General features: G+C 37.6%; 1 protein-coding gene across 1 annotated transcript in view; it reads left to right on the top strand.

The window, feature by feature from the left end:
- Positions 1 to 24,371, top strand: part of saga (S-antigen; retina and pineal gland (arrestin) a) — a 29,615-nt gene extending 5,244 nt beyond the window's left edge. Inside the window, exons 3-15 of the mRNA XM_039741514.1 lie at positions 1,403 to 1,447; positions 2,073 to 2,266; positions 5,915 to 5,974; positions 6,093 to 6,160; positions 10,871 to 11,006; positions 11,095 to 11,179; positions 13,291 to 13,363; positions 16,558 to 16,695; positions 19,131 to 19,208; positions 19,776 to 19,799; positions 20,485 to 20,537; positions 22,396 to 22,405; positions 22,788 to 24,371. Of these exons, the coding sequence (XP_039597448.1) occupies positions 1,403 to 1,447; positions 2,073 to 2,266; positions 5,915 to 5,974; positions 6,093 to 6,160; positions 10,871 to 11,006; positions 11,095 to 11,179; positions 13,291 to 13,363; positions 16,558 to 16,695; positions 19,131 to 19,208; positions 19,776 to 19,799; positions 20,485 to 20,537; positions 22,396 to 22,405; positions 22,788 to 22,902 (1,079 nt within the window). The 3' untranslated portion in view covers positions 22,903 to 24,371. The remainder of the gene's footprint in view (positions 1 to 1,402; positions 1,448 to 2,072; positions 2,267 to 5,914; positions 5,975 to 6,092; positions 6,161 to 10,870; positions 11,007 to 11,094; positions 11,180 to 13,290; positions 13,364 to 16,557; positions 16,696 to 19,130; positions 19,209 to 19,775; positions 19,800 to 20,484; positions 20,538 to 22,395; positions 22,406 to 22,787) is intronic.
- Positions 24,372 to 25,715: the final 1,344 nt, after the last annotated feature.

Here is a 25,715-nt window from a genome sequence, read left to right as displayed (position 1 = left end):
GTTTTATGTAGAGTAAAAATGGTTCAGTGGTCTTTTACATATGCCTGATGCCTAGGGAAGTGACTACCAACCATTCTGGACTAATAATGCAATCTGAACTGTGAGTTCTTTATATCTCTCTTTGCATTTCCTGAGCTCCTATCACTGCGACAAACACACACCAACAGAACCGGTGAGGTAAAGAATCGGTATCACTACCCAAACTGTGCTACATAGTGAAGCACATACGATGCTTAATCAAAAAGTTAAGACACAACAATGAATCTTTATGGAACAATTAATTATTTTCATAATATTCTACCTATGGGCAGCTAATGTACCCCTCAAATAAAATTTTTTTTTTTTTTTTTGTTTTTTTTAAATGCATGCGGGGTGCAAATCCAGCTAGATTACAGACCAGGTGGCGAAATCATCTCTGCTAGTAGACACTGTAAATTACTCGCACATGCATGAAGCAGATCGGGCAGCACTATAAAATGTGAGGTGAAAGGTACACGTGTGGAAGTTTTGCACAGATTGGGTAGTGTCATCCTCATACAACTTTGGCTGCTACAGCACTGTGATGTCTCATTGGCCTTGAAAAACATCATGAGGCAGTGCAAAAATAAGCTGGTCTAAACTGGCTGAATAGAAAATTTTCAGAGCAGAATTCGTAAGGAAAAATACTTGATCAAAGTTTACCTGTCAACACTATTGATGGTTAAGTGTCATGAGAGCTGGGAGTGAATCCTCACATTTTGCTCTTCCCACATATCCGCATAGAGTAGAGTCAAACATTTGTTCAGGTGCCACATTGGGTTAAATTACAATCAGCTTGATCACATGTCTTTTAGCTGGGAGAAAAGCTTTAGTCCTTCTGTGTTAACTGGGAAAGAAGCTAACACATGAACAGTTTTCTACTATCTTTAACCCAAATGCAATGTATTATTGTGGCTCTAAATGTTTACCAGATTTCAATGCTGTCCCACACCCAAGTCATGGCCCCCGCAGAGACCAATTGTGAAAAGCAAGTTTTTTATAAGGAACAAAAAGACTATATATTTTTAGACTCTAGCTTGCTCCTCTTTGATTTCAATTAAGTTTACATTCTGGTTTTGTTTCCTACTTTGTTTGGAACATGTACATTCCAGAAAAACATTTTTTCCTCATCCATTTCCTGATCCTTTATGTGCTTTTCCTTCTGTGTGGTTTTGGCTTGGCATAAACAGGTGGTAAAAGACTAAGATCACAACCATCCCTTCCAAGCCCTTAACAATGTTTAGATTTTTGGTAGTTACCTCTTTTTAGATTGTTCGATCTGCCATATCCTCCAGAGGGCACCTTATAAAAGTACAAATTTATTGCATTATGAAATAAATGTAACGCCCGTCTTCCCTGACAGTTTATTGCTTCTCATTTACAGATGGTGTAGTTCTGGTGGATCCAGAGCTCCTGAAAGGAAAGAAAGGTGGGAATTAAATGTTGCTTCTGTTCAAATCTTCATTCTGATGACCCTTTTTGATGGCAAAAGACTTTCTCACCACAACTTTTTAACAAGTAGGATGAGTCTCTGGGGTTTGTTACCTCTGCAAGTATCAATTCAAAATGAGTGATCTGTAGGGTTAATGATAATAATAATAATAACATTGGACATTTCTTACATGTGATGTAGCTCAAAGTGCTCTACAATAAAATAACAATTTACATTATTTACATAATTTATAATTTTACTTGAATAATATATAAAGTTAAAAGCAGATCTGGAGTAGTCCCCCTCATCCTAGTAAATTTTGTCCCATGCCTCAGTATGCATGAGGCTGGGTGAAAGAATTTTTTAAGTTTAGGTCCATTGCATTTAATCATTGTCCATCTTAGCTGACCACACATTTTTTTCCCAGTGGTGAGTGGAATATTAAAATGAAGTGGAAGGTTGGTAAAAAAGAAAGGGTTTACTGGAATATATTCAAAGACCACATCTGCCAACTTACTGCTCTTTCCAAGTTATTCATTTGTAGAATTGTTACCTTTTCTATTCACCCACCCACCTGTTCTATTCTATTAGTACAAAGCAAGTTCCGTTTTATTGTCTACAGTCTATGTAATGCTATCCTGCATTTTCCGATATGGTCGTGATGATATGGATGTCCTTGGGCTGGCATTCCGGCGTGATATCTATGTGAGCACCCGTCAGCTCTACCCTCCATTGCAGGACCGCAGGGCCCACACCAAGATGCAAGAACGTCTCCTGCGTAAACTGGGAGACAACGCCTATCCTTTCTTCTTTGAGGTATGTCCATTACACCATTTGTGTTTTGAGTTGAGTAGCACTAAAGAAGTAGCGTACCTTTTATTAACTGCAGGCTTCAGGTAGGAGAAACGGCATGAGCAAAACATAGAAGAGTAGCTCAGCCAATCTACATGGTACTGTGTTTTCAAGCACTGTAATCAACCAGGTCTTACTCCTTCTTGCTTTTCCATACCATGATAATAGTCAGCACTTTGCAGTTCTAATATACAGTATAAGTATATATACTGCATATTTTTGGGTGGCACAAAGTAGTAGTAATCTGGATTTTTTTGTTTTTTTGTCTTTCTGGAATAATGTATACCAGTTAAACTGACAAAACATCATGCTGCTTAAAAGACCAAAGAGTCTAAACCTGGAAGAAAGTCTGAAGAATTGGCTGAAGTGTCATTTTCTTTTATAGCCTAGTTATACCTAAGTGTTTTTCTAGTATTTTGGTGCTAGGCCAGAACACTCCACACAACTTGTATAGTTATTTCCAATGACACTATTCACACCTAAGCGTTTCAGCAGCAAGGGGTTAGAAAACTCCTACATATAGCAGTTTTCGAGCTTTTCCAGTGAAACGCTTGTTCCATTGAAATCAGTGGTAGAAAAAAACAGAGCATTTTTATAGGAAGTCACAGCTTTTTCCTGGATGAACCAGGAGTGAAGCAGCTTATCAAACCTAGAAAAAAAAATAATCCTGGTATCGTGCACATACTTACTTCGGTGACAGCTATTGAAGAGCTGATTAAGTTACACATGTACTTTCCAATCAAGTGACAATAACTGAACAAAAGTTAGAAGTACACATTTAGTTTTAATCATGTTGAAATTGATCAAGTTTAATACAGATGTTTTAACATGTAGGCAAAGTTGTACCGCATTTTCTACTTGTGCATTTCCCGATGAACCTGCAGTAGTGAGTGTGCTTTACTGTGGATGACTACCTGTTTTCACACAAAATTAGAAATATGTCAGTAATACTTCTTATTTAAGAAAATGCAGTATGTTTAGTCATTGATGTGCTGTGAAGTAAATAACATCCATCTCCTTTTTCCAGACCCACCCTGAGCCCCTGGGTATGAATATTGGCTGCTATACCAACCAAATCACACTGTTTTAAAATACCTATATTAAATAACAATTAAAACCAAAAGAGAACACTTTCTTTATAGATTTCTTTTACTGTATTGCACACAGCACACTCTTTAACGATTAGCTCTGTGATTGAGGCCTTGCTGCTGCGATAATCACTGACTCTCTATAACCCTAAACTGAACAGATTAAATGTACCCCTCAACACATGCAGAATTGAATGTACACCTCTAAAGTTTATGGTGGTTTATGATTCTGTGAATATCACAAAGACACTATCAAATATCACTGTTCTTGTTTGCTTATCGACACCCGTGTGTAAATCTAGAATTTTCCAGGATGCTGTCCAAGTTTGTACAGTTCAGAATTGTCCTCTTGGCTCCCTTTGCTGCAGAACAGGGTGAACCCAATGTCTGTGCTCGTGATTCTGATGCCACTTCCACTTCAATACTGTGATCTCCAGGATTAAAAAAGTCTAAATTCATAGACATTCTGCAGGCACGATAATCATCTCTCAACCCAAAGATGTGTAAAAGAAAATACTATTTTCTCCTACAAATCACTTCTTTGCAAATGCTTGAAAAATGGCAAACACTGGAAAGTTTCAATGCTCAAGAGGCCCTTGATATCAAGTTTGCCTTATAAAGATGGCTTCAAAGACTGATTTCAATCTTCTTACATATATAAAGCTAAATATTTGTTTGTCTGTATTGCCATTCCACACTGTTGAACCTATAGTATCTCCTCTAAATTTTGCACATATTTTACAGCGGAGCAACCTGTTTTGTTCTAAAATATTTCCCATTGGGAACATTATATGGCTTTTCTCCCAAATCCGTAAAAAAGGAATATAAGAATAACTGGCAATTCTAAACTGGTCCAATTTAAATGCTTTAGGGTGTGTGTGAGTAGGCCATGAATGATTTTGGCATCCCATCTAGGACTGCTTTCTTTCTTGCACCCAATAGTGCAAAGATTGGGACTGTATCAGTTTTGGCAGGTTTGAGAATGTTCTGTTACAATTGCTGTATGGTTGTTAATTGATACCCTGTTTAGGGGTTGCTTCCTTATACAGTAGTACCTCGAAACACAAACTAGAAGGCTGGTCAAGTTATCATTGGGTTGAGTTTCAAATCGAATTTCCCCATAAGAAATAATGTAAATAGGGTTGATCCATTCCAGACCCCCAAATGATTGCTTATTTATACCTATATATGTACATAACTAAAGATAACAATAATTTTAAAACCATTGAAATCCATGCACAGAAGAGGTAAACCCATGAAATAAATCGAAATGGCAATTTAACTGCATTGAGTTGTGTATTGAGCACAGCCTACATTTACGCAAACCTATTTAGCCTTCTCTACCTACCTACCTATGATAAAAATTGTTTAAATAAAGCCATTGAAATCAATACAGTAGTACACGCATTAAAATCAAAAACATAAAATAAATAGAAATGACCATTTACATACTTTAACTGCACTTTACCTGTGATGATGCAAGCTGATGTCATACTGGAAGTGGTAGGAGAGAAGGAGGGATGGAGAGGTTACTCTTCCCCAACGTCGACACACATCAACCACTTTCATATTTCGTTATTATTTCCTCTTTTAGTTCAATTGTAACATATACAAGCTTCCTCTTTGCTTTACTACTCTCACTGATAACTTCGGAGGAAAAAAAAAACAAAAAAAGCAGAAAAATAACATGTTCACAGAAAACATAGCTTCAGCAGGCCTATATAACGTATTTAGGTCTGTTTGGCTTTGTCACTGCTCCTCACGGTTGCATCTTGATCTGTACAAGTTTTAGCAGGATATTCACTTCTGAGTTTTTGTTCGAGGCAAAAAAATAATCACACAACATGTTCATGTTCTGCATTTTCTGAGTCTGGAGATGTTTGTGTTCCAAAGCTCTACTGTACACTAGTTGCAATGCATAATGGAACAGAGATTGACCCATGCTTTCAATCAAATCCTAGTTTAATCTACTAGGGAGTGGTGCAGCATAGCCTATTGGAAGCACTTTCAGGTCTCACAAATTAGGGATCACAGATTCCTGCAGCACCCATGAACCTTGACACGGCAGCCCTTGGGACTATAGTTCCCAGCATACCTTGCTAGTGTCTGTAGAAGTAACATCACCTTTGGTTGCTATCTTGTAGTTCATCCCTGCCGGGATTCTAACATATGCCCACCTGCATATTGGCATTTTTGTCAACGTTTTGACAAGGGCAAGGAACATTATGCGTTTTGTCTTGCCCATTCATTGTTATAGTCCCAGCCATGGCAGGAATTGGTACCCAACCTGACAGGGATGCCAGCTCATGTGTGCTGTCCATCACATTATTCAAATACAATTCTCACACTGATGTACACTTTCCAAAATTAAATGTTTAGAAATATTGACGCCATTTTTAACTCAGCGTAATGTTTCTGAATTCTATCAATCTAAGTAAACTGAAAAAGAAGTCTGGATTAATACTTACATAAACTGAAATTCCCCTATTCATGTACAGTATGTGACCTTGTCCATGAATTTCAGCTTCCAGATAATCTGCCCAGCTCTGTAGGTCTGCAGCCATCTCCTACAGATGTGGGAAAGGTAAGGTGATCCTTTGATCCTATTCTTCTTCTCCAAGATTTTATTTAGTCATGCAAAAACAAATAAGTGATACAAAACATGATGGTGTGGTTTTAACTTCCCTTGTTTTATTTTTCAGTACTGTGCTGTTGACTTTGAAGTCAAAGCCTTCTGTGCTGATAACCAGGATGACAAGATTCATAAACGGTAATTAGATACTGTATGTATGTGTATACATATTTGCAGCTGGAGATCCACAAAGGGAGAAAATGAATCACATATCAAAAGTAGTTTTTTATTCCTGAGCTTTCAATCCCTGCCAGGGGTTTCTTATCATAGGATATTACTTAGACTTACAAGAATCAAAGGCAATATATAGCAAAAAATTACATGGAGGGGGGTGGGGGCAGGGTTTGAGGTGGCTAAGTCGTTGTGGCCATTGATGGAAAAAGATATTAACCGACACATCAGCTTCCTGTACATCTACATCGAAAGAAATAATGACGCCACCCTGACCACTAGTTTTTACCGTAAAGAATGCCATGCAGACAAGATATTACACTTCACCAGCAACCACCTGGTGTCTCATAAATGGAGCTGAGTTAAAACTCTATTCAGAAGAGTCCACACCCATTGTAATACAAAAGAAACAAAAATGAATGAGAGACGCTATCTCTTCCATCTTTTCACTTCAAACGGTACTCAAAAACATTCATTAATCGAAGCCTACACATAAGACGCCAAAAAACTCAGCAAACAATTGACTTGAATCAGAACCCCCACCCCACCAGGCAGTCACACCCTTATCACCACAAGGTGTCTGAAGGTGCAGCGTGCATCCTGGCCAAGTTAGGCATCAGAATAGCACACAAACCCACGAACAATCCACACACGATCCTCTTTAATGCTAAAAACAATAAACCGAGAGCAGAAACATGAAACGCAGTGTACAGCATTCCATGCAGTTCGTGCTCAGCAGTATACATAGGACAAACTTCAAAAAGAATCGCAACACGTATACAGGAACACTGCAAGGCCGTCAGAAAAAAGGACTCACGATCAATGATCTATACGCACACTAAATTATCAGGACATACGTTAAACTGGGACAATATACAAGTAAAATTCAAGGCCTGTACAAAAAGTGCCAGAGAGCTGGCTGAATCCTAGTTAGCAAATGAGAACGCCATCAACAGACACTTGGACATAAATTCAGCATATGCAAACTTAAGAACAACAACAACAACATTTATTTATATAGCACATTTTCATACAAAAAAAGTAGCTCAAAATGCTTTACATAATGAAGAAAAATAAAAGACAAAACAAATTAAAATAAGACAACATTAGTTAACATAGAAAAAGAGTAAGGTCCGATGGCCAGGGAGGACAGAAAAAACAAAAAAGACTCCAGACGGCTGGAGAAGAAAATAAAATCTGCAGGGGTTCCATGCCACGAGACCGCCCAGTCCCCTCTGGGCATTCTACCTAACATAAATGAAAACAGTCCTCTTTGTATTTAAGGTTCTCACAGATGGACTTGTTGATGATGGTCATGTAGACTTCTGGCTTTTAATCCATCACTGTTGGAACATTACAGTTCTTTGAGTAGATGGTGGTGGCACAAGCCACCACCAAAAGGACACCGGAAAAAGAAACAAAAGAGAGAGTAGGGTTAGTACAGATTTTGGAGCCACCATGAATAGTTATTATAATGAGTTAGATATACAGAGTATCAGGATTAAATTAAAATGAAGTTATGAGAAGGCCATGTTAAAATAATGTGTTTTCAGCAGTTTTTTTGAAGTGCTCCACTGTATTGGCCTGGCAAATTCCTATTGGCAGGCTATTCCAGGTTTTAGGTACATAACAGCAGAAGGCTGCCTCACCACTTCTTTTAAGTTTTGCTCTTGGAATTCTAAGGAGACACTCATTTGAGGATCTGAGGTTACGATTTGGAATATAATGTGTCAGGCATTCTGATATATAAGATGGAGCGAGATTATTTAAGGCTTTATAAACCATAAGCAGAATTTTAAAGTCAATTCTGAATGACACAGGTAACCAATGTAGTGACATTAAAACTGGAGAAATGTGTTCGGATTTTCTTTTCCTAGTTAGGATTCTAGCAGCTGCATTCTGCATTTGTTGCAAAAGATTTATGTCTTTTTTGGGTATTCCTGTGAGGAACTAATTTCTCAGCATCTTTCAGTGATATAAGAGGTCTAACTTTTGCTATGTTTCTTAAGTGAAAAAATGCTGTCCTAGTGATCTGATTAATATGCGATTTAAAATTTAGATTACAGTCAAAAGTTACCCCTAAACTTTTTACCTCCGTCTTGACTTTTAATCGTAATGTATCCAATTTATTTCTAATAGCCTCATTGTATCCGTTATTGCCAATCACTAAGATTTCAGTTTTCTCTTTATTTAGCTTGAGAAAGTTACTATTCATCCATTCAGAAATACCAGTAAGACATTGTGTTAGTGAATCAAGAGAATCGAGGTCATCAGGTGCTATTGATAAGTACAGCTGTGTGTCATCAGCATAGCTGTGGTAGCTCACGTTGTGCCCTGAGATAATCTGACCTAACGGAAGCATGTAGATTGAGAATAGCACCGGACCCAGGATAGAGCCTTGTGGAACACCATATCGGATATCATGCGTCTTCGAGTTGCAATTCCCACAACTAACAAAGAATTTTCTCCCTGCCAGGTAGGATTCAAACCAATTTAAGACCGTGCCAGAGAGGCCCACCCATTGACTAAGGCGATTTCTAAGAATATTATGATCAATGGTGTCAAATGCAGCACTCAGATCTAAGAGGATGAGAACAGATAAATGGCCTCTGTCTGCATTTACCCGCAAGTCATTTACTACTTTAACGAGTGCAGTTTCTGTGCTGTGATTTGTTCTAAAACCCGACTGAAATTTATCAAGAATAGCATGTTTATTTAGGTGGTCATTTAACTGCATAATGACTGCCTTCTCTAGAAGAAAGGCAGGTTAGAGATGGGTCTAAATTTTCAAAAGCAGAGTGGTCAAGATTATTTTTCCTAAGTAGGGGTTTAACTACAGCAGTCTTAAGACAGTCTGGGAAGACCCCCGTATCTAATGACGAATTTACTATGTCAAGAATATTATCAATTAGCACGCCCGATACTTCTTTGAAAAAATTTGTAGGTTTTGGGTCAAGGACGCAGGTGGATGGTTTCAGTTCAGAAATTATTTTAGGTAAATCAGGTAAATCTATCCTAGTGAAAGAGTTTAATTTGTTTATAACGGAGTACTGGGGTTTAGGAGGATCCTTAGTGTTGGAGGGATATACTATGTTATTTCTAATATCATTAATTTTTTGATTGAAAAATACAGCCATAGCTTTACAGGTTTTACTGGAAGTACTTATGGGGGAATTCCTTTGAGCTACCTGGGTTTAGTAGGTGATCAATTGTTGAAAATAAGACTCTGGGATTACTAGCATTGTTATTTATAATCTTAGAGAAATAGCAGCGCCTCTCAAGATGGACAGTGTTATTGTATTCTGTTATTTTGACTTTTAATATTTCATGGTGGATAGTAAGTTTAGTCTTCTTCCATTGACGCTCAGCTCTACGGCATATTCTCTTTAAATCAGACACTCTTTGGGTCTTCCATGGTATACCAATGCTAGAAGATTTTTTAACTGTCTTTTCAGGTGCAACTATGTCAACAGCAGCTCTCACTTTAGTATTAAATCTTTCCACCCCATTATTTACATTATCCTCGCTATTAAAGTTGGCACTATAAACGGACTGATTGCTTAGAATGTTTGTAAGTTTTAAAGCTACTGATGAGTCAAAGAAGCGTTTTTTAACAATATGCTTCTCATGAGTTTTTTCAATCATTATTTCTATACTAAAAAGTAAAAGAAAATGGTCTGATAGACCCGTATCAATGACAAAGAAGAACATATTCATAATAAACAAGACTTTACACCCAATACCCCCTCCCAACCACACTGACTTAGACACCTCCCCCCAAACCTAATTTTTTGCTATATATTGCCTTTGATTCTTGTAAGTCTAAGCATTATCCTCCGATCCTCAGGAATAAAAAACTACTTTTGATATGTGATTCATTTTCTCCCTTTGTGGATCTCCAGCTGCAAATATGCAAATCGTATTACAGACCTTCTCTTCCATACTTTGTAAAGCATTTTGTGGCCGCACTTAAAGAAACAGGCTAGTTGACTGGTGGATTCCATTGAAAAAGTGGCCCAGACATGCTTATGAATATTCTAGCATCACACCCCAGTAGTTACCCGTCTGTGCTGAAGTTCAGTAAAGTGTAGTAAGTGAATGCAGAGTATCTGTTCATGGGATTGTTCTTTTTAAACAGTGACATGCAAGTTAGAAAGGGGCAAGTAAATTCTCCAGTCTATAACACACCTTAGTTACTAAGTCACATAAACAGTATAGCAATTCTGTTAAACATGTCGCAGTGTCTCATGGGATTTGCAATGGACATGTAACCCTTTAAAAGTTGTGTGCTGCAGACATAACATACACAGAGCGATCAGCTCTCTCACAAAGCTTACTAGTAATAAGTGTTCTGTAAGCTACAAACAAAGCGACCAATATAAAATCTCAAATATTTTTATGGGGCATTACTTACAAAGGCATCGCTTATCTTAATTTTATGACCGCTTGTTTAGAAAAATAATGGAGAATGTTTCAGGATGTTTCATGTTTTACGGTTAGATAGTGAAACTCTTACTTTGTTGCTTTTGTGATATAACATTTGTGAAGAAGTTTATTAAGAATTAACTGTTACACCATTCAAGCTTTAAATTGGCTTTAATCAACTTTGAGTTCCCTTCCTTTCCCAGTAAATCCTGTTAAAGGAATCCTCATGTCAATTTTTCCCCAAATTTGTAGAAATTCTGTGCGGCTGATGATCCGTAAAGTACAGTATGCACCAGAGAAAAGTGGCCCTCCACCTACTGTTGAGACAACCCGGGAATTCCTCATGTCTGATGGACCACTGCACCTTGAGGTCAGCCTAGAAAAGCAGGTGAGTCAATGAAAAGGGGGCAGGCTAAGCAGTTTTATGGCTGTTTGCCCGCATACAGAACTAAACATATGAGGATTTATGCCTACAGACCTACTACCATGGAGAACCAATAAATGTGCAAGTCAACATCAGCAACAATTCCTCGAAAACGGTCAAGAACATTACTCTCACAGGTAAGCAGAGAACTGCCGTTACTAGATATGTTTTGTAAAGTAAGTGAGAAGAATCTCTCACAATGCAAATCAGTCACATGACATTCTGGGTGGATTTGAGACATGTATGGGATAGATCCAAATGGAGTAAAGGAAACTGGTTCTTGAAATGTAGAACAGAGTGAGGGGTTCAAAACTACAATTTGACTAAAGGCTGACTATCTTCTACACACAACAATGTGGTGTGTTTTCCACTCTTAAGAGTGGGAATGGAGATCAGGAAGTCCGTGGTCCTAGACTTTGTGCAGAGTTGCAGAAAGAAAAAAAAAATGTTTTGTGACAATATGTATCTCAAGGCTGCTCATAATACTGGACTTTCTTAAGATTGGTTTAATGTTTAAAAATGTCCCACCTGCAGTCTCTGTCCATGCTGAGAATTTTCAGCACTTACATGGAACAGGATATAATCACCTTGAGGAGTATTTTATAGAGGACCAGTTTGCGTGATCTGAAGATGGGTGAAGATTAATATTACATATAAAAACACCATATTCTAATGGAAGTGTGGTAACAAGTGCATGTTGTACCACAGCACCCTCAGCCAACATCACATTACATAATCACTTCTGCTTTCTTCTGTTGCAGTCTTTATTTACATAATCTTAAGAAAATCAAAGTGAGTAGCAGACAGTCACAGTGCATAAGTGGTACTGTCAAGTGTGTAGTGTTGTATTGAAATATGAGATTTTGAACTGTGCTAAAAAGTCATGAGAATGTCATCCTCTGTGATTCCTGCAGTCTTGCAACCCTTTTGAGTTAATGACATTTAATAAATTCAGTTGTTAAATTTGATAGGCTCTCCAGCTAGAAGTTATGTCAGGTAATTTAATGTGTGATGAGCCTTTGGCCTGAGGTTCATGATTGGTTTTGCCCAGTAGCTTTGTCATATTTTCAGAGTCATATTCTGGATGCTTGGTTCAAGAGGTACACTGTGGGACGCTTCTGTTTGGGATGGGATCAGCCCTTTCTTTCTAAATATTTTCTTCTCGCATTCTGAATGAACCCTATGCAAGTGCTAACTAGTAAAGGTGGATACAAGAAGCAAAAGCTGAAAGGTGTGGCAACCCTGTGCACTGTTGGAGAACACCACGGTGAGGGAATCCATCAAGCTTAAGGAAGAGTCTTTCATGCATTTTCAATGAAAGGACTAAGGAAACGTTACTTTTAGCAGGTGTTAAAGTGGAAAGCTGGATGTAGGAAGTGTTTGATAAGACCGTAGACAATCACTTGTTGGTGACCTCAAAGAGGTTTTGGAAGCCATTCACAACATAAGGAAGGCTATGTGCAATAGCATCAAGCTGACTCTCAGCAAAAAAAGACATTGTCCTTGACTGGGAGCATATTGAACAAGCAAACGTGTTTACATGTGCATTAAAGCAAATTTGTGTGTATATGTTATTTAAAAAAAAAACTAAATATTTTTTAAAATGCATTACTCACTAACTACATATCATAGGAACAGATAGCCTAAATCAATTTGTAAAGGAGCTCTCACAATCTTACAAATGCTCAATATGTGCCCCTAGTGGCCCACAGCAGAATCAATCATTCAGTCTTAAGTCATCTCAGATCCTTTGTAGCATATTGCCATCCAAAATTGACAGCAATATGTGCAACTTTCAACAAAAAAAATTGTGGAACAAATTATTTATATTTTGAAATTTAGAATTTTGCAGATTTATATTTTCTTATTTTAATTTAAACACTGAAAGTTATGTGTTGGGCAAGATGTTTAGACAATTCTCTTTTGGAAGTAATTATAATATACATAAGGCTGATTTTAAAGTTTTCATTAAAATGAATAAGTTACAAATCAGTAAGACATGCAGTTCAGTAGTCTGTCTTACTCAAAGCATATCAGATACAAACTCCCCTCACAAATACATATTTATTTGTGCTTTACATACTTCTTTTACGATTAATGAAGAGAAGATTTGACTAGAAGAAACAGGAAAATAAGAAAAATATATTGTTTAGGAGATAAAGCAGTAACTGTATTTTTAAAATGCATGTTGCCATCTCTGTCTTTACTCAAAATTTCCTTTGCCTCTCTTCCCTTCCCTTTCAAACAGCTGAGCAGGTGGCTACAGTGGTCCTCTACTCTAACGACAAATATGTTAAACCCGTGGCCATGGAAGAGGCTGGGTAAGTGAGCATTCTCATTAAATAGCAGACAGTTTTGCACTGCTAAAAACAAACTAGGTCTCACTGTAGACATTTTTTCAAAACCACATTGCATGCCAAGTTATTAAATAGCGCTGCACCAGATTCACAATTAGCTTGGGTTTATATTAAGATGAACGTAATTACACATTAAAACATTTGGTCAAAATTTGTGGATGGCATATTGTCTCTCAGCAGTGTAAACCTTCATTTACTGTCTTGGCTTCTATTTCAGTCATGTTACCCTCTGGCTGACCATTACTTTGTCCATCATGTCACCTCTTGGAGTGCATTCCTGTCCATTCTCCATTACAAATAAGAGGCTTTCTGAATTTCTGTCCACTGATGTGACCTTACCTTTGTGTTTTTTTGTCAGCGCTCATAAAAATGAATGAGGGTTTGGGTTAGTCATTTTTTCATAATCATGGTATTTATTTATTTTCCATGGGGAACTGTGTTCTGAAATGAAGCATTTTTCATATATTTTAAAAAAGTATAGGGCTTGAGCACAAGTAATATCCTTGCACTATCTACATTTACCATATATACTCGCGGATAATTTCTCCTGCGGATAAGTCGGGACTTGATTTTACTATATAATTTCTGGTATTTTATAATGTCGGCTGTATAAATCAAATGCGGAAAACTCATGCTATTGATCCAAGAGATTATGATATTGCTCACCTGAGAGAGTAACCATGGAGTATATTGTCCTTTTATTGCTATGTATTATGCCTACGTGACCACACGGTAATATCCAAACTATTCCGAAGCAATGTTTGCACTGATTTGTGTTTTTTGTATCTCACACCCTCATACACCTTTATCATAAGAGCATTCCTTACCTACAATGGAGCGTTCGATCAGAAGAAAATATGAAGCTGGTTTTAAATTAAATGTCTTTGAAGCAGCAAAAGAAAAAGGTAACTGCGCTGCTGCAACAAAATTCGATGTGTCTAAGAAACTGATGAGAGATTGGAGGAGGCAAGAAGATGTAAAAATAAAAAAAAGAAAGAAAAGTGTCCTGGGTCCTGACGTATAAGTCGGGTTCTGATTTTATAATTGATTTTTTGGGCTTCAAGACAACTTCCAACTTGTACGTCAGTATATACAGTTTGTTACCTCAACTAAATTACAAAGGAAATTTGTGGTATTTTATGAATCTGTGGGCCACAATTCTGAATAAGGATTACTTCATGAAGTCATACATAACCATAAGATTAGCAACAAATGTCATTGGGATAAAGAACATGAACAAAGTAGTTGTGCCCCCAAGAAATAACAAGCATTTAGCACTGTAGTGATGTGATCATCATAATTATATAATATTTTGAGGAGTGAATAAACATAATAATAAATCTACTAAAAATGCAAAAATAATTAATGGACATACCATAACTCAGCTTAGAACAATATGGTGTTATAGGGAGGCTAAATGTATCCACATATTCATAATTAGATATATTATTGGTTTAGACTAACTACACAACACAGTTCAGCTTTTGTTAAGAAGGCTCACCAACATTTTTACTTCCTGAGATGTCTTTTGTTCTCACTAACATTTATGAGTGTGCAGTGGAGACCATCCTTACTGGCGCATAAAATCCTCATATATGGCACCAGCGTAGCTCAAAATTGTAATATCACAGACACCACAGAGCATTAATGACACCAGGCAGCCTTCTTTTCATGGCATCTATAACACATGCACGGGACTTTTAAAGGCATCAGCCATTTCACATAGTGTCTTTTCTCTTTTATTTCTTTTGACAAAGTTATAGGACCATTGTTCTCATTCTAAAAGTAGCTAGGAGTAGCCATTATAAAATGGGTAAAGTATGGCCATGAAGGGATAAATATGATCAGCAACAATGCTCAAATAGGCTGTGGCATTCAAGTGACGATTGGTTGGTTTTAACAGGTCCAAACTGTGCCAAGAACACATTCCTCACACCATTGCTTTGCCACCACCAGCCTGGACTGTTAATACAAAGCAGGTTGGGTACATTGATTCATATCGTTGGTGCTAAATTCTGATTCTACTGCCTCAACAGAAATCGAGATACATCAGACAAGGTTTCGGATTTCCAGTCTTTAACTGTCCATTTTGGTGGGCCTGTGCCCACTGCAGTCTCATCTTTCTGTTCATGGATGACAGGAGTGAAACCAGACATGGTCTTCTGCTGGTGTAGCTCATCTGCCTCGAAGTTTGACATGCTTCTCTTTTCAACAGAGTGATTGTCTTAGTAAGTTACTGTCAGCTCCTTATAACCCCTCTCATCAGCAAGACATTTCTTTTCATAGAACTGCCATTCATAAGATATTGTTTGTTTTTCACACAATTCTGAGTAAACTCTATAGGGATTGCTGTGTGTGAAAACCCCAGCAGGGAGCAGAAATACTTAGACGAGCCATTCTGAACTAACAATCATGCTACAGTCTAAATCACTGAGATCAGATTTTTCCCATTTCTGGTGTATGTGGTGAACATTAACTGAAACTCATGATCTGTATCTACATGTTTTTTTGTTTTTTTTTTGCAATTCACTGCTGCCACATGATTGGCTGATTAGATGATTGCATGCATAAGTAGGTGTAGAGGTATTCCTCATAATTTGATCAGTTAGGTTGTATGTTGCCTTCTATGAATGCTGGTTTTTTGAGTTAATCTTTTGTTGAAATCATACTACTGTGATGTACTTATGCTACTTATGATGAGACTAGCAAGTAAGACTTCTTTAAAAATGACAGAATATCATAACATTTTAGATTTCTTTGAACAGGTGTGCTGTTTTACAGTATGTGTGCAATCACAAGACATTGTCCGGTACTCAAGAAATTCTTTGCTTGAAAAAACATATTATTCCACAAATTTTAAGGCTTTTGTTTTATGTTTAGACTTGTACTTATGGACCCCATTTTGAACTTTTAACACAGGCACTGTATTCTTTTTTTAATTTATAAACAGTGCTTCATTTTAGGACACAATTTCCCATGGCAAAAAAAAACATAATTGTAAAAAATAACTTGGAATTGAAAAATGCTTCTAAAGTACCATTTTTTATACTTGTTTTGGTTGTATTTCCTGATTGCATTTGCAGAAGCCTACCACAACAGGATCCTTTTCCAAACAAAATGTTTTATTTAGCATAACTTTTTATTTATTTATTTTGTAGAGATAAAGTACCACCTAAATCCAGCTTTAAAAAGGTTTATAAACTCCTGCCTTTGCTGGCTAACAATCGGGAGAGACGAGGCCTGGCCCTGGATGGCAAACTCAAGCATGAAGACACCAATTTGGCTTCAACCACAATGTAAGAGCTGACCGACTGCCACATCTTCTAGTTTCTATTCCTCATCAGGGGGCTCAGGTGACACCACCCTTATTAAAGTGGTGAATCATTGTTAGAATAGGGCTTTGTTGCTTCCCTGTAGCTTCTTAACCATTTCATCCATTTTCCAAACTCTTTTTATCCTGTTTAAGGATTGAGAACACTAGAACCAGTATAAGTATATTTTAGGACCAGCTCCATAGATAGATCAGTGGCACTTTCCTGAACATTCATTTATTACTGAGCAATTTGGGTTGTGCTTCTAAGTCAATGAATAAAATATACTGTAAATGATAACTAAAAATGTGTGGTATGAGGTGCTGTAAAGAATTATTACATTATATACTGTATATCAACGCACTTTTTATTTTATTTTCTTTGCCCTTTTCACAGCACCGTGCCCAAAATCCCCAGCTGCACTATTGTTTAGTCCCTTCTTTCTTTCTCTCTTCTTCTCTACTTTTTCTTCTGTCACACAAATTTCCACCACACAAGCCCTATCTTCTACCTCCCGACTCTGGCTCCCTGAATGGAGTGAGGTGGTCCCTTTTATTTTATACCCAGATATGCTCCAGGTGCTCGTTGATGACCTTCCTGCAGTATTTCCTGGTGTGGCCACAGGCCCCAAAAGGATTGAGCTGCTAAGGTCCAGTCCTTTGCTCCCAATGTAAACCAGGGAGACTGCCCTCTCGTGCTCCAGGAGAGGTATCATCTCTCTGCTGGACCTCCCACCCTCCAGGTGTCCCGACTATATATATAAAAATGGGTAAAGCCTGAAAATTGGATAAACCTAGCAGAACCTAGGTAAAGCTGGAATACAATACGAGTTTCTAACTTAACCCAGGTAATCTCTTTGAATAATGCAAGCTTTACCCGGGTAATGCTAGGTTTATCCAAGTTATGGCTTTACCCATAATATATACATATATATAATTTTTTTTTGGTTCAGGTTTTATTGATAACAGGAAAAGGAATACGGGCAAAGAAAACCAACTGATTTTGAGCTATGTACATTTATATATACATGTATATATTTCTGAGTGTGTGTGTGAATGTATCTGTGTATTGTTAGCTCATCCTTCCCCATCTATTTCTCTCTTTCTGTATTCATAAAGGCAGTGGTAATGTTTGTGATGTGCCATCTGTTGGCTAGCAGAGACATAGCAACCTAATGGACACAGACAGTCACACAAACACTTATCTTTTTATTAAGGTGGAGATATGTGTGTGTGTATACTGTATATGTATGTATGTATGTGCATTTATTTTTAACCACTTCAATAATAACAGTATATCACTTCCAGGAGCTCTAGAGGTTTGTGTTAGTATTGAGCATTGCATCCTTCTGTCTAAAAGCTGTCGGGATTGTCCTTCCGTCCCGTGAGTGCTACGCAGGCGCGGAGTTTCACACACGCCCGTCCATTTTGCAATGCACGATGGGATTTTAGTTTCGTTTTTCCAGGTAAAAGATGATTTTCTACTCCAGACTGTGCGATATCTTCTTCTTCTTTCTTACTATATAAAAGCGGTCGGGATTCTCCTTCTGTCCCGTGAGTGGAAAGCATAGCGGTATTCCGCTTATCACAAACTTACTACTTGCAGCTTGCGGTACGAAGCGACATGATGTGAGTAGAGTTCTGGTGCTCCCATCGTTACCTTGCTTTTCTGCGCGATGCGCTGGAAAAATAGACAAAATTATGTCTCTGAAAATAATTAATGTTGATGGAGTACAAATGCCTCACCGTGTAGTAAATATCAGGGGGTTCAATAGGGTGACCTCGATATAGAAAAAAAGTTTAAATTTCATCACAAAAATAACAGAAACTACGAGTATTAAAGTAATACCGCTCAAATGCAATATAACCAAATTAATGAGTTTGTATAAAATATCAAATTGATCACACATTGAATTGCCTTAAGAAGTGGTCAACTTAAAAGGCGGGTCAGCCTAGTTTTTAATATTTTGGGTGGAAAATGGATATGGGTGTTTGAAGATGTTATCTTTATTTTCCTTGAGCCCAGTGCAACATTTCACCATAGATGTATGGGACAAATTGCCAAACTTTACAAGAGTTTATTATGTTAGATGTTTGTTGTGATGCCTTGATAGTTGGTATTGGTATTCAGTATGCAGCAGTACTGCTTTTGTGATCCTTGTGGAAAGGATAAGTCTGATTGAAGCTGGGGGGGATCCAACCCTCTTAACAATATCATTAATTTATTTCCACCTCCTGTAACTTTATAGATCAATCACTTATCACTCATCAGAGGACTGGTCAGAAGAGAAAATAGCTGAGCTTTGTGATGTGAAATGTATCTTGACAAATATCTGAGCTCATCTACCCTTGGAGGATATGCCACCATTTCTTTTTTAGGCCTAAGGTCTTGCTTCTTACTTTCTTGTGCTTTTTTTCTAGTGTGAAGGAAGGAGTTGAAAAAGAGGTCCTGGGCATTTTGGTTTCTTATCGGATAATTGTGAAGCTGGTAGTAGGAGGGTGAGTAGAGTCCATCTCTTTTTTATTTAGCAAATCCTAAATGTTTTAGCTATTTTGCTCAATAGCACTGATGTCCTGCTAGTAGGAGACAGCATCTCAAGACATAGGAGATAACAGTTTACCTTCCTAATAGCACAGATTCTAGCTTGGCGTCTGAAAATAAATTAATGATGGAAATTACTGCTCACTCATACATGCTATGTATATGCCTAAACAACAAAAAAGTACACGGTAATTTGTCTATAGCATGGTGATATTGAAATGCTTTGCTGGGGCTCTCTTAGATAAAGGTCTTGTTGCTTGAATTGCCATATTTGAGCAATCAATTTGATTGATGAGAAGCCAACTGATGTAAAGTAGGGTTAACGCCAGTGCAGTTGGCTGGCAGGCTAAGGATGGCAAAGCATATTTATGGAGTTATAACAGGTCTACAGTGAGAACTTCCATTTTTTAATATCTTAGAGCCTTCCTTTAAATGTGTAATTTTGGTAGATTTTCAGTAACTCTGATTGTTTGATAGGCACTTGTAGCATTCTGTCCTTCACATGCTTTGTCTTTCCATTGCAGGATTTTGGGTGACATTGCTGCTAGGTGAGATTTTTTGTTTGTGAAGTTTTTGTCTTAATTCAAATTAACACTGATCTCAGACATCAGTGTTTTGGTTTTCTCTGCTGATTGGGTGTTGACCATTTCCAAGAACGTTATATCACTAAATGGAAAAGTTGAAAACTGCTTAAATGTAGAGTGCACATGCTAATACAGTATATTATAAATACTTACACAAGAACATCCAGATCAAGTTTCCCAGGACACTGGCCCATGATAAAGAGACGGCTTTAAGTCCATTTACTCCTAGCCACACACAGATTGGAAGATTATCTGTATTGTTAGATAAACACCATATGAAAGCAGCTGAGCTTCTAAACATGGGATTCATCTTAACTGACTCCATTGTCTATTGGTCTCATTCTTTGATATCTAAACCAAGTTTGAAAATTATCTCTGGAAAAGCAGTAAGAGAATGATTAATAAAATGTGAACAGCATGATACGTCAAGCCAGGTTTGAGAAGATGAGGATGGCAGCAGTGAGCAATAGAAAGGCTGATATGTAGCAGAGTGCTTCTGTGTAATTTTCAAAGAGGTAGAGATCAAGCTGTCCAGTAAAAAGCTGGAGAAAACCAAAACCTTGGATTTCAGGTTCAGGTATATTATCTCTGAAACAGCTGCTTTTTTTAAAGAAATGCTACACCCATTAAAATGTATCTGTTTTTCCAGTGAGGTTGGAGTGGAGATCCCCTTTGGCTTAATGCACCCGAAACCAGATTCAGGTAAGTAAGACCCAAAACCACTCGCTCTGGTTATATTTATTTTTTCCCAATTCCTTTGAAAGTGTTTTTAAGCTTCTAGTGATCCTTCGGATATTGGGGTATATTATACCTGCTCAAATGTATACATTGCTGCTTCCCAAAGAAAAGAGCATGATGACCAAGATTGAAAACACACTTGTACTTCAACAATTGATATGAAGGGCTGAAAAGGTGAAACTTCATGTGCTTGGCACCCTTTTATATTTCTAACACACAATTAAAATTGCATTTAAAAGTATAAAACTACACTATAGACAAATGTAGAAAGCAGAACTATGCTAACCGTAAACCCAACCGTTAGTCGGGATCACCACTGGCATTCCTTGGCCATCGAAAAGAATGTTTAGGTGTACATTACATATTAACAGGGAAAAAAATTCCAGATTAGTCAGAAGACTGAGATGTATAGGGTGGTCCAAGATCTAATTATGCAATTTTCATTACGCTATAACTTATTACGTTTATTACATAGAGAATTCACAAAAAATTCTTTTTGTTGCCGATAGATGGCAGCACCTGCCCTGCATTTCAAAATGGCGGGGAGGCGTTTCTCAGTCCAACAGCGGGTGCGATGTGTTCGCCTTTTCTTAATTGCATAATTCGATCTGAACCACCCTATATTTTATTTCCACTTGATTTAATTTCAGTAAAAACGAAATTCCTACTGCTTCACTTTTGCTTACTGGAACTGATCTTCTGACATTTACACTTTAAATGGCCTGCACCACATTTTACTGCACGACAGTTTGTCAGCGTTCAATTTATTTGTCCATTTCCACAGTGCAATGTTCTGTATTGAAGACGTATCCATGCCTCCTTTTGTGGGTCATGATTGTGCTTATAAATTAAATTTTTTGCAAATGTTTCTTGGCCTCTAAAAATGATTTGTGTATTGTTTTTGGGGTTTTTAAAGCAAGGGATCTAGTGGTTACATTCATTTTCATTAACAATGCTGAAGCCAAGTCACATTTTCCCATGGTGCCTTCTTGTTTTCCATGCAGAAGCTGACATAAAGATGACTGGCCGCTAGGGCACAACATCTCAAAGGTGGCATGTCATGATATCATTAGGGTGACATTTTAAAAGCCAGCACCACATGTGCCTAATCATCCAAGTCAGAAAAAAAAAAAATGGAATCATTTCATATTCTTAGTTTTGAATTCATTAGTTACAACAGTTTTTTCTCCTCTCATATTACAATGTACATTACATGTTTAATGCCTCTGGTTGCGTGCTTACAATTTACTGCTCAGTTCTTTGACTTATGATACTAGCTACATGTCCCAAGCTTTGATGTTTAAATATTATTTTCTTAAGTACAACTCATGTATGAATTATAACTTCTCCATGCCATCTTTTGATTCCATTCCCTCTCAAAACCTCTGTCACCCTGCACCATCAGTACATTCTGTGCGTCCGCGTTGAAACTGCATTCTTAGTTCTATTTGTGTTCATCCTACTTTTTAAAATTTGGCAACGCATTATAAAGGTATTTTCAGCTCAAGATGCCACAGTTGTTAAAGCTGGTATATCATTTAAAAACTGGGTGATACAGATCTGTAAGGTCATTAGGGCAGAATGCAAGGGGTAAGCAGCACTGACTAAATGTTAAATGGCATAGGATTTCACTGACTAAAATACAAGTTCCCTTTTTAACAAATGAATATCTGATGCTCAAGTTAAAAACCTAAAAAGCTTTATAAAGTTTCACGTGAGTAAGGATTGGGTTATGTGGTTTATTTTATTGATTAATTTTCCACACTTGTCCCCCGTTTAACGCTGTTCATTATTTCTCCCTTCCATGCTATCTTCATCACAGTGAAGGAAAGGTAAGTTCAGGAAAGCACTAGCTGGAAGATGCTTGGGTTTCACTTAACTTACACTAGCATTATGGCATTGTGTGACGGTCTCATTTACTGTTCTGTAGTCTGGAAGTCAATTAGGGGTTACATGTTAGCTAAGGAAAGAAAATAAGATGTGAATAAGAATATGGAAAGAAAGTGAACTAACTTGGGGAAGATACTGTATGTCTACCCGACCCCTCACTGTCTTGCATTAGATTATGTGACTGGTGGGCTCTTCAAACTGAAGTACAAGTATTTCACAATCTGTTTAAAGAAAAGGAGGATCTGACTGTTAGTCAGCTAGGAAATTCTCATTCTCCATTCCAGTACTGGCAACACAGCCTCACTGCAGTCTCTCTCCTCACAGTGAACAAGAAGAGGAAATGGTGTTCGAAGAATTCAAACGCTCATATTTGAGAGGATTTGTTGATGAAGAGAAGGAAGAAGATGATGATGATGGGAATGCTTCTCCTGCTGAATGAGGGCAGTTAATACTTCAGCATTCGCTATAGTGTGGGTCACAATTGACAGCTAAACAAAGCCACCTTAATAAATGTATTAAACATAGGTATAGGACACAAACACACATGCAAAGTCCCTTGCTTTTGTGATGGGGCAGCATTATCCTCTTGTCAGGAAAAAAATATAAATCTTAACTGTGTGAACATTAATCATAGAAAGGATCCACTCCTAGGCTTTATCTATTACCACATTAAAGGTAATACTTGTATTACGCCACCACTTTCAACCATAAAAAAAATGAACCAACCAGATACAACATGAGAAAGTCTCAAGAAGAGGAAGCTATTGACTTAGGGCACGTCCACACTACTATGGTTCTTGTTAAAAATGCAGGCATTAGTCTTCATTTTTTTCCCTTGTCCACACTAATCTGCCGTTTTCAGCCTCTGAAAGCAGAGGCTTTTGAAAACAATCTCTAGTGTCGCAGATTTCTGAAAACACAGCTTCCGCATCGTAATATTTGAAAATGCAGACTCAAATTGCATTCAGTCCTGTTCGTGCTTAATTAGCCCTTTCGTCATTGGATTCTGCTCATTCCCTGATTGGTCACCCTTTACAGAAGAAAAACAATCCAACACAGCAGACACAGAAAAGTTGATTTCCATAAAACTTGTTTTGTTGTTTGCCTGTATACATCTAAATTGGGTTTTGTACAGTTTAAATGCTGCATGTTGCACTTTTTCAAATCTTGTGGCCAGTGGTGATACCATTTTTGAGCTGATGCGTGCATGCCCAGTGTAGGTGAACGTGTGTGTTCTTAGTCATTTAAGTGTGTATAGAGATGCTTTCATAAATGTACAGTAAGGGTGGAAGACATTTTCAATTAAAATAATAGCTTTTAAATGAAAACATAGTAGTGTGGATGTATCCTAGCTCTTAGTTTTTGATTGGTTAACCAATACTTAAACTGTTCCAAAACCTCTCTTTTTTTGTTGGGCCTCTTTTCTCTTGCACATCTGAAGCAAATCTTGGCACCAAGTCACACTCAAACATACCCAACAATTGTAGTTGGCTGGTTTGAAGTCACTGGTTGGCTTAACAGAATGCCTTTGGATTGGCAGAGGAAACAATCCCCTAGTGAAAAGTCACAGGAACACAAGGTGAACATGCTAGTGACACATGGCACACTATCTACTTCATCTGAATTGTGCAGTTTGTCATATAGCTGCTTTTCACATTCTAAATCTAAACTAAATATAAATTACTTGTTGATTCTGTAGTATCTCTGATTAAAATTGTCTCACAGAATTCATACTAAGCTGTGGCAGGTGGAGTAGTAGAAAGAACATCAAGTAATCTATGGACAAATTTGCTCTTAAAGTGAAGAAGGGAAGAAAATTTTTCTGAACACATTGTACCTTGTGATCCGTGTTTCACTCACCAAAGGGTACTTTGAGTGTGTGTAAAATATAGAATCTGAATCTTGTCAAATTTATAGCATCCCCTGGGTCTGATTAGGTAATAGACTGTGGATCGTTCAATAAATGTTATTTAAACAAAGAACTGGAGCAAAGATTTTTCATTTTTAAAACAACACTGTAATGATGGCTTCTTGGGCACTTGCTGTAGTCAAAGAAAATGGACAACCCTCTCCTTTACTCAGTATATTCTGACTAATATACACAGTGCTCAGGGGCTAATAGTAGGTGCAGACTCTCATGTTGTGTGCCCAGCGGGGAGCAAGAAGCTCCATGAATAGACAAGGTTCAGTTCTAGGAAATGCAATATCTCCACCAAACCAATAAAATAATAGTTTTATATTAAGCTTGTATTAAAGAATCATTCATTAATCAGCATCCAAATCCACAATGAGGCTCTGATGGGAAAATCTGATGGGGAAGCTTTGGCTGTTGTCTTCTACAGGAGCTGTCAGAACCTATAAAAGCTTGGAAAGTGGAAGGTTAAGGAGGGTTGTTATTTGAAAGCAATGCTGTCTGAAATAAGAAAATAGATTTGAAAGAATGTGTAACCTGGGGGGTATTTTCTGTATGTCGCTTAAATCATCCAAGATCAGATGCCTCATCTTGGACGAGTTAATGCCGGTGAAACTCATCCAGGATAAGTGGGTTTTTCAAACGCAGCCGTGTAGTAGATGAGTCTAGCTCAGGGGTCCTCAATCCCAGTCCTGGAGGGCCGCAGTGGCTGCAGGTTTTTGTTCTGACCTGGTTGCTTAATTAGAAAGCAATTCTTGCCAATAAAGCACTAACAAGCTATGAAATTAAATTAACTCTGCTATGTCAGGTCATTCTCATATCCTAGATTTTCTTTCCCTTTCTATCATGCAAATGATTTGAAGGCTAAAATGGACAAGTAATTCTCAGTCCTTCACTTTTTTCTCTTCATTTTTCTTCCAAGTATTTAATTAAACCCAATAGTGCAGATAAATACACACAGGTGTAAATGTAAATAAGCTAAATGGAGAAATGCTGCTCTCTCTTGTCATTTGCATGTTATTGATAATAAGGAGCAATTAAAATAGCTGTTTAAGACAAAATTAAGCAATAAGGGCTCAAAATCACTAAAGTGAAGCAGAAGTGTTACTTTAGCAATGAGTGCTTTTTATTAAGCAACTGGGTTGGCGCAAAAACCTGCAGCCACTGTGGCTCTCCAGGACCGTGATTGAGGATCCCTGGTCTAGCTGGATCTAATCAGCTGAGATGAATGCGCGCGCCCATGCTGATTGAAAAGCCCATATATATTGAGTCTAGAAAACATGATCAGCAAGTCTTTGATAGACGGGTGCATGGGAACAGGTTTTAACTGGTAAATTGGT

Source organism: Polypterus senegalus, chromosome 1 (assembly GCF_016835505.1).
Source record: "Polypterus senegalus isolate Bchr_013 chromosome 1, ASM1683550v1, whole genome shotgun sequence".
In the NCBI taxonomy this organism is placed as follows: Eukaryota; Metazoa; Chordata; class Cladistia; order Polypteriformes; family Polypteridae; genus Polypterus; species Polypterus senegalus.
This window is presented reverse-complemented; position numbering and strand designations above follow the sequence as displayed.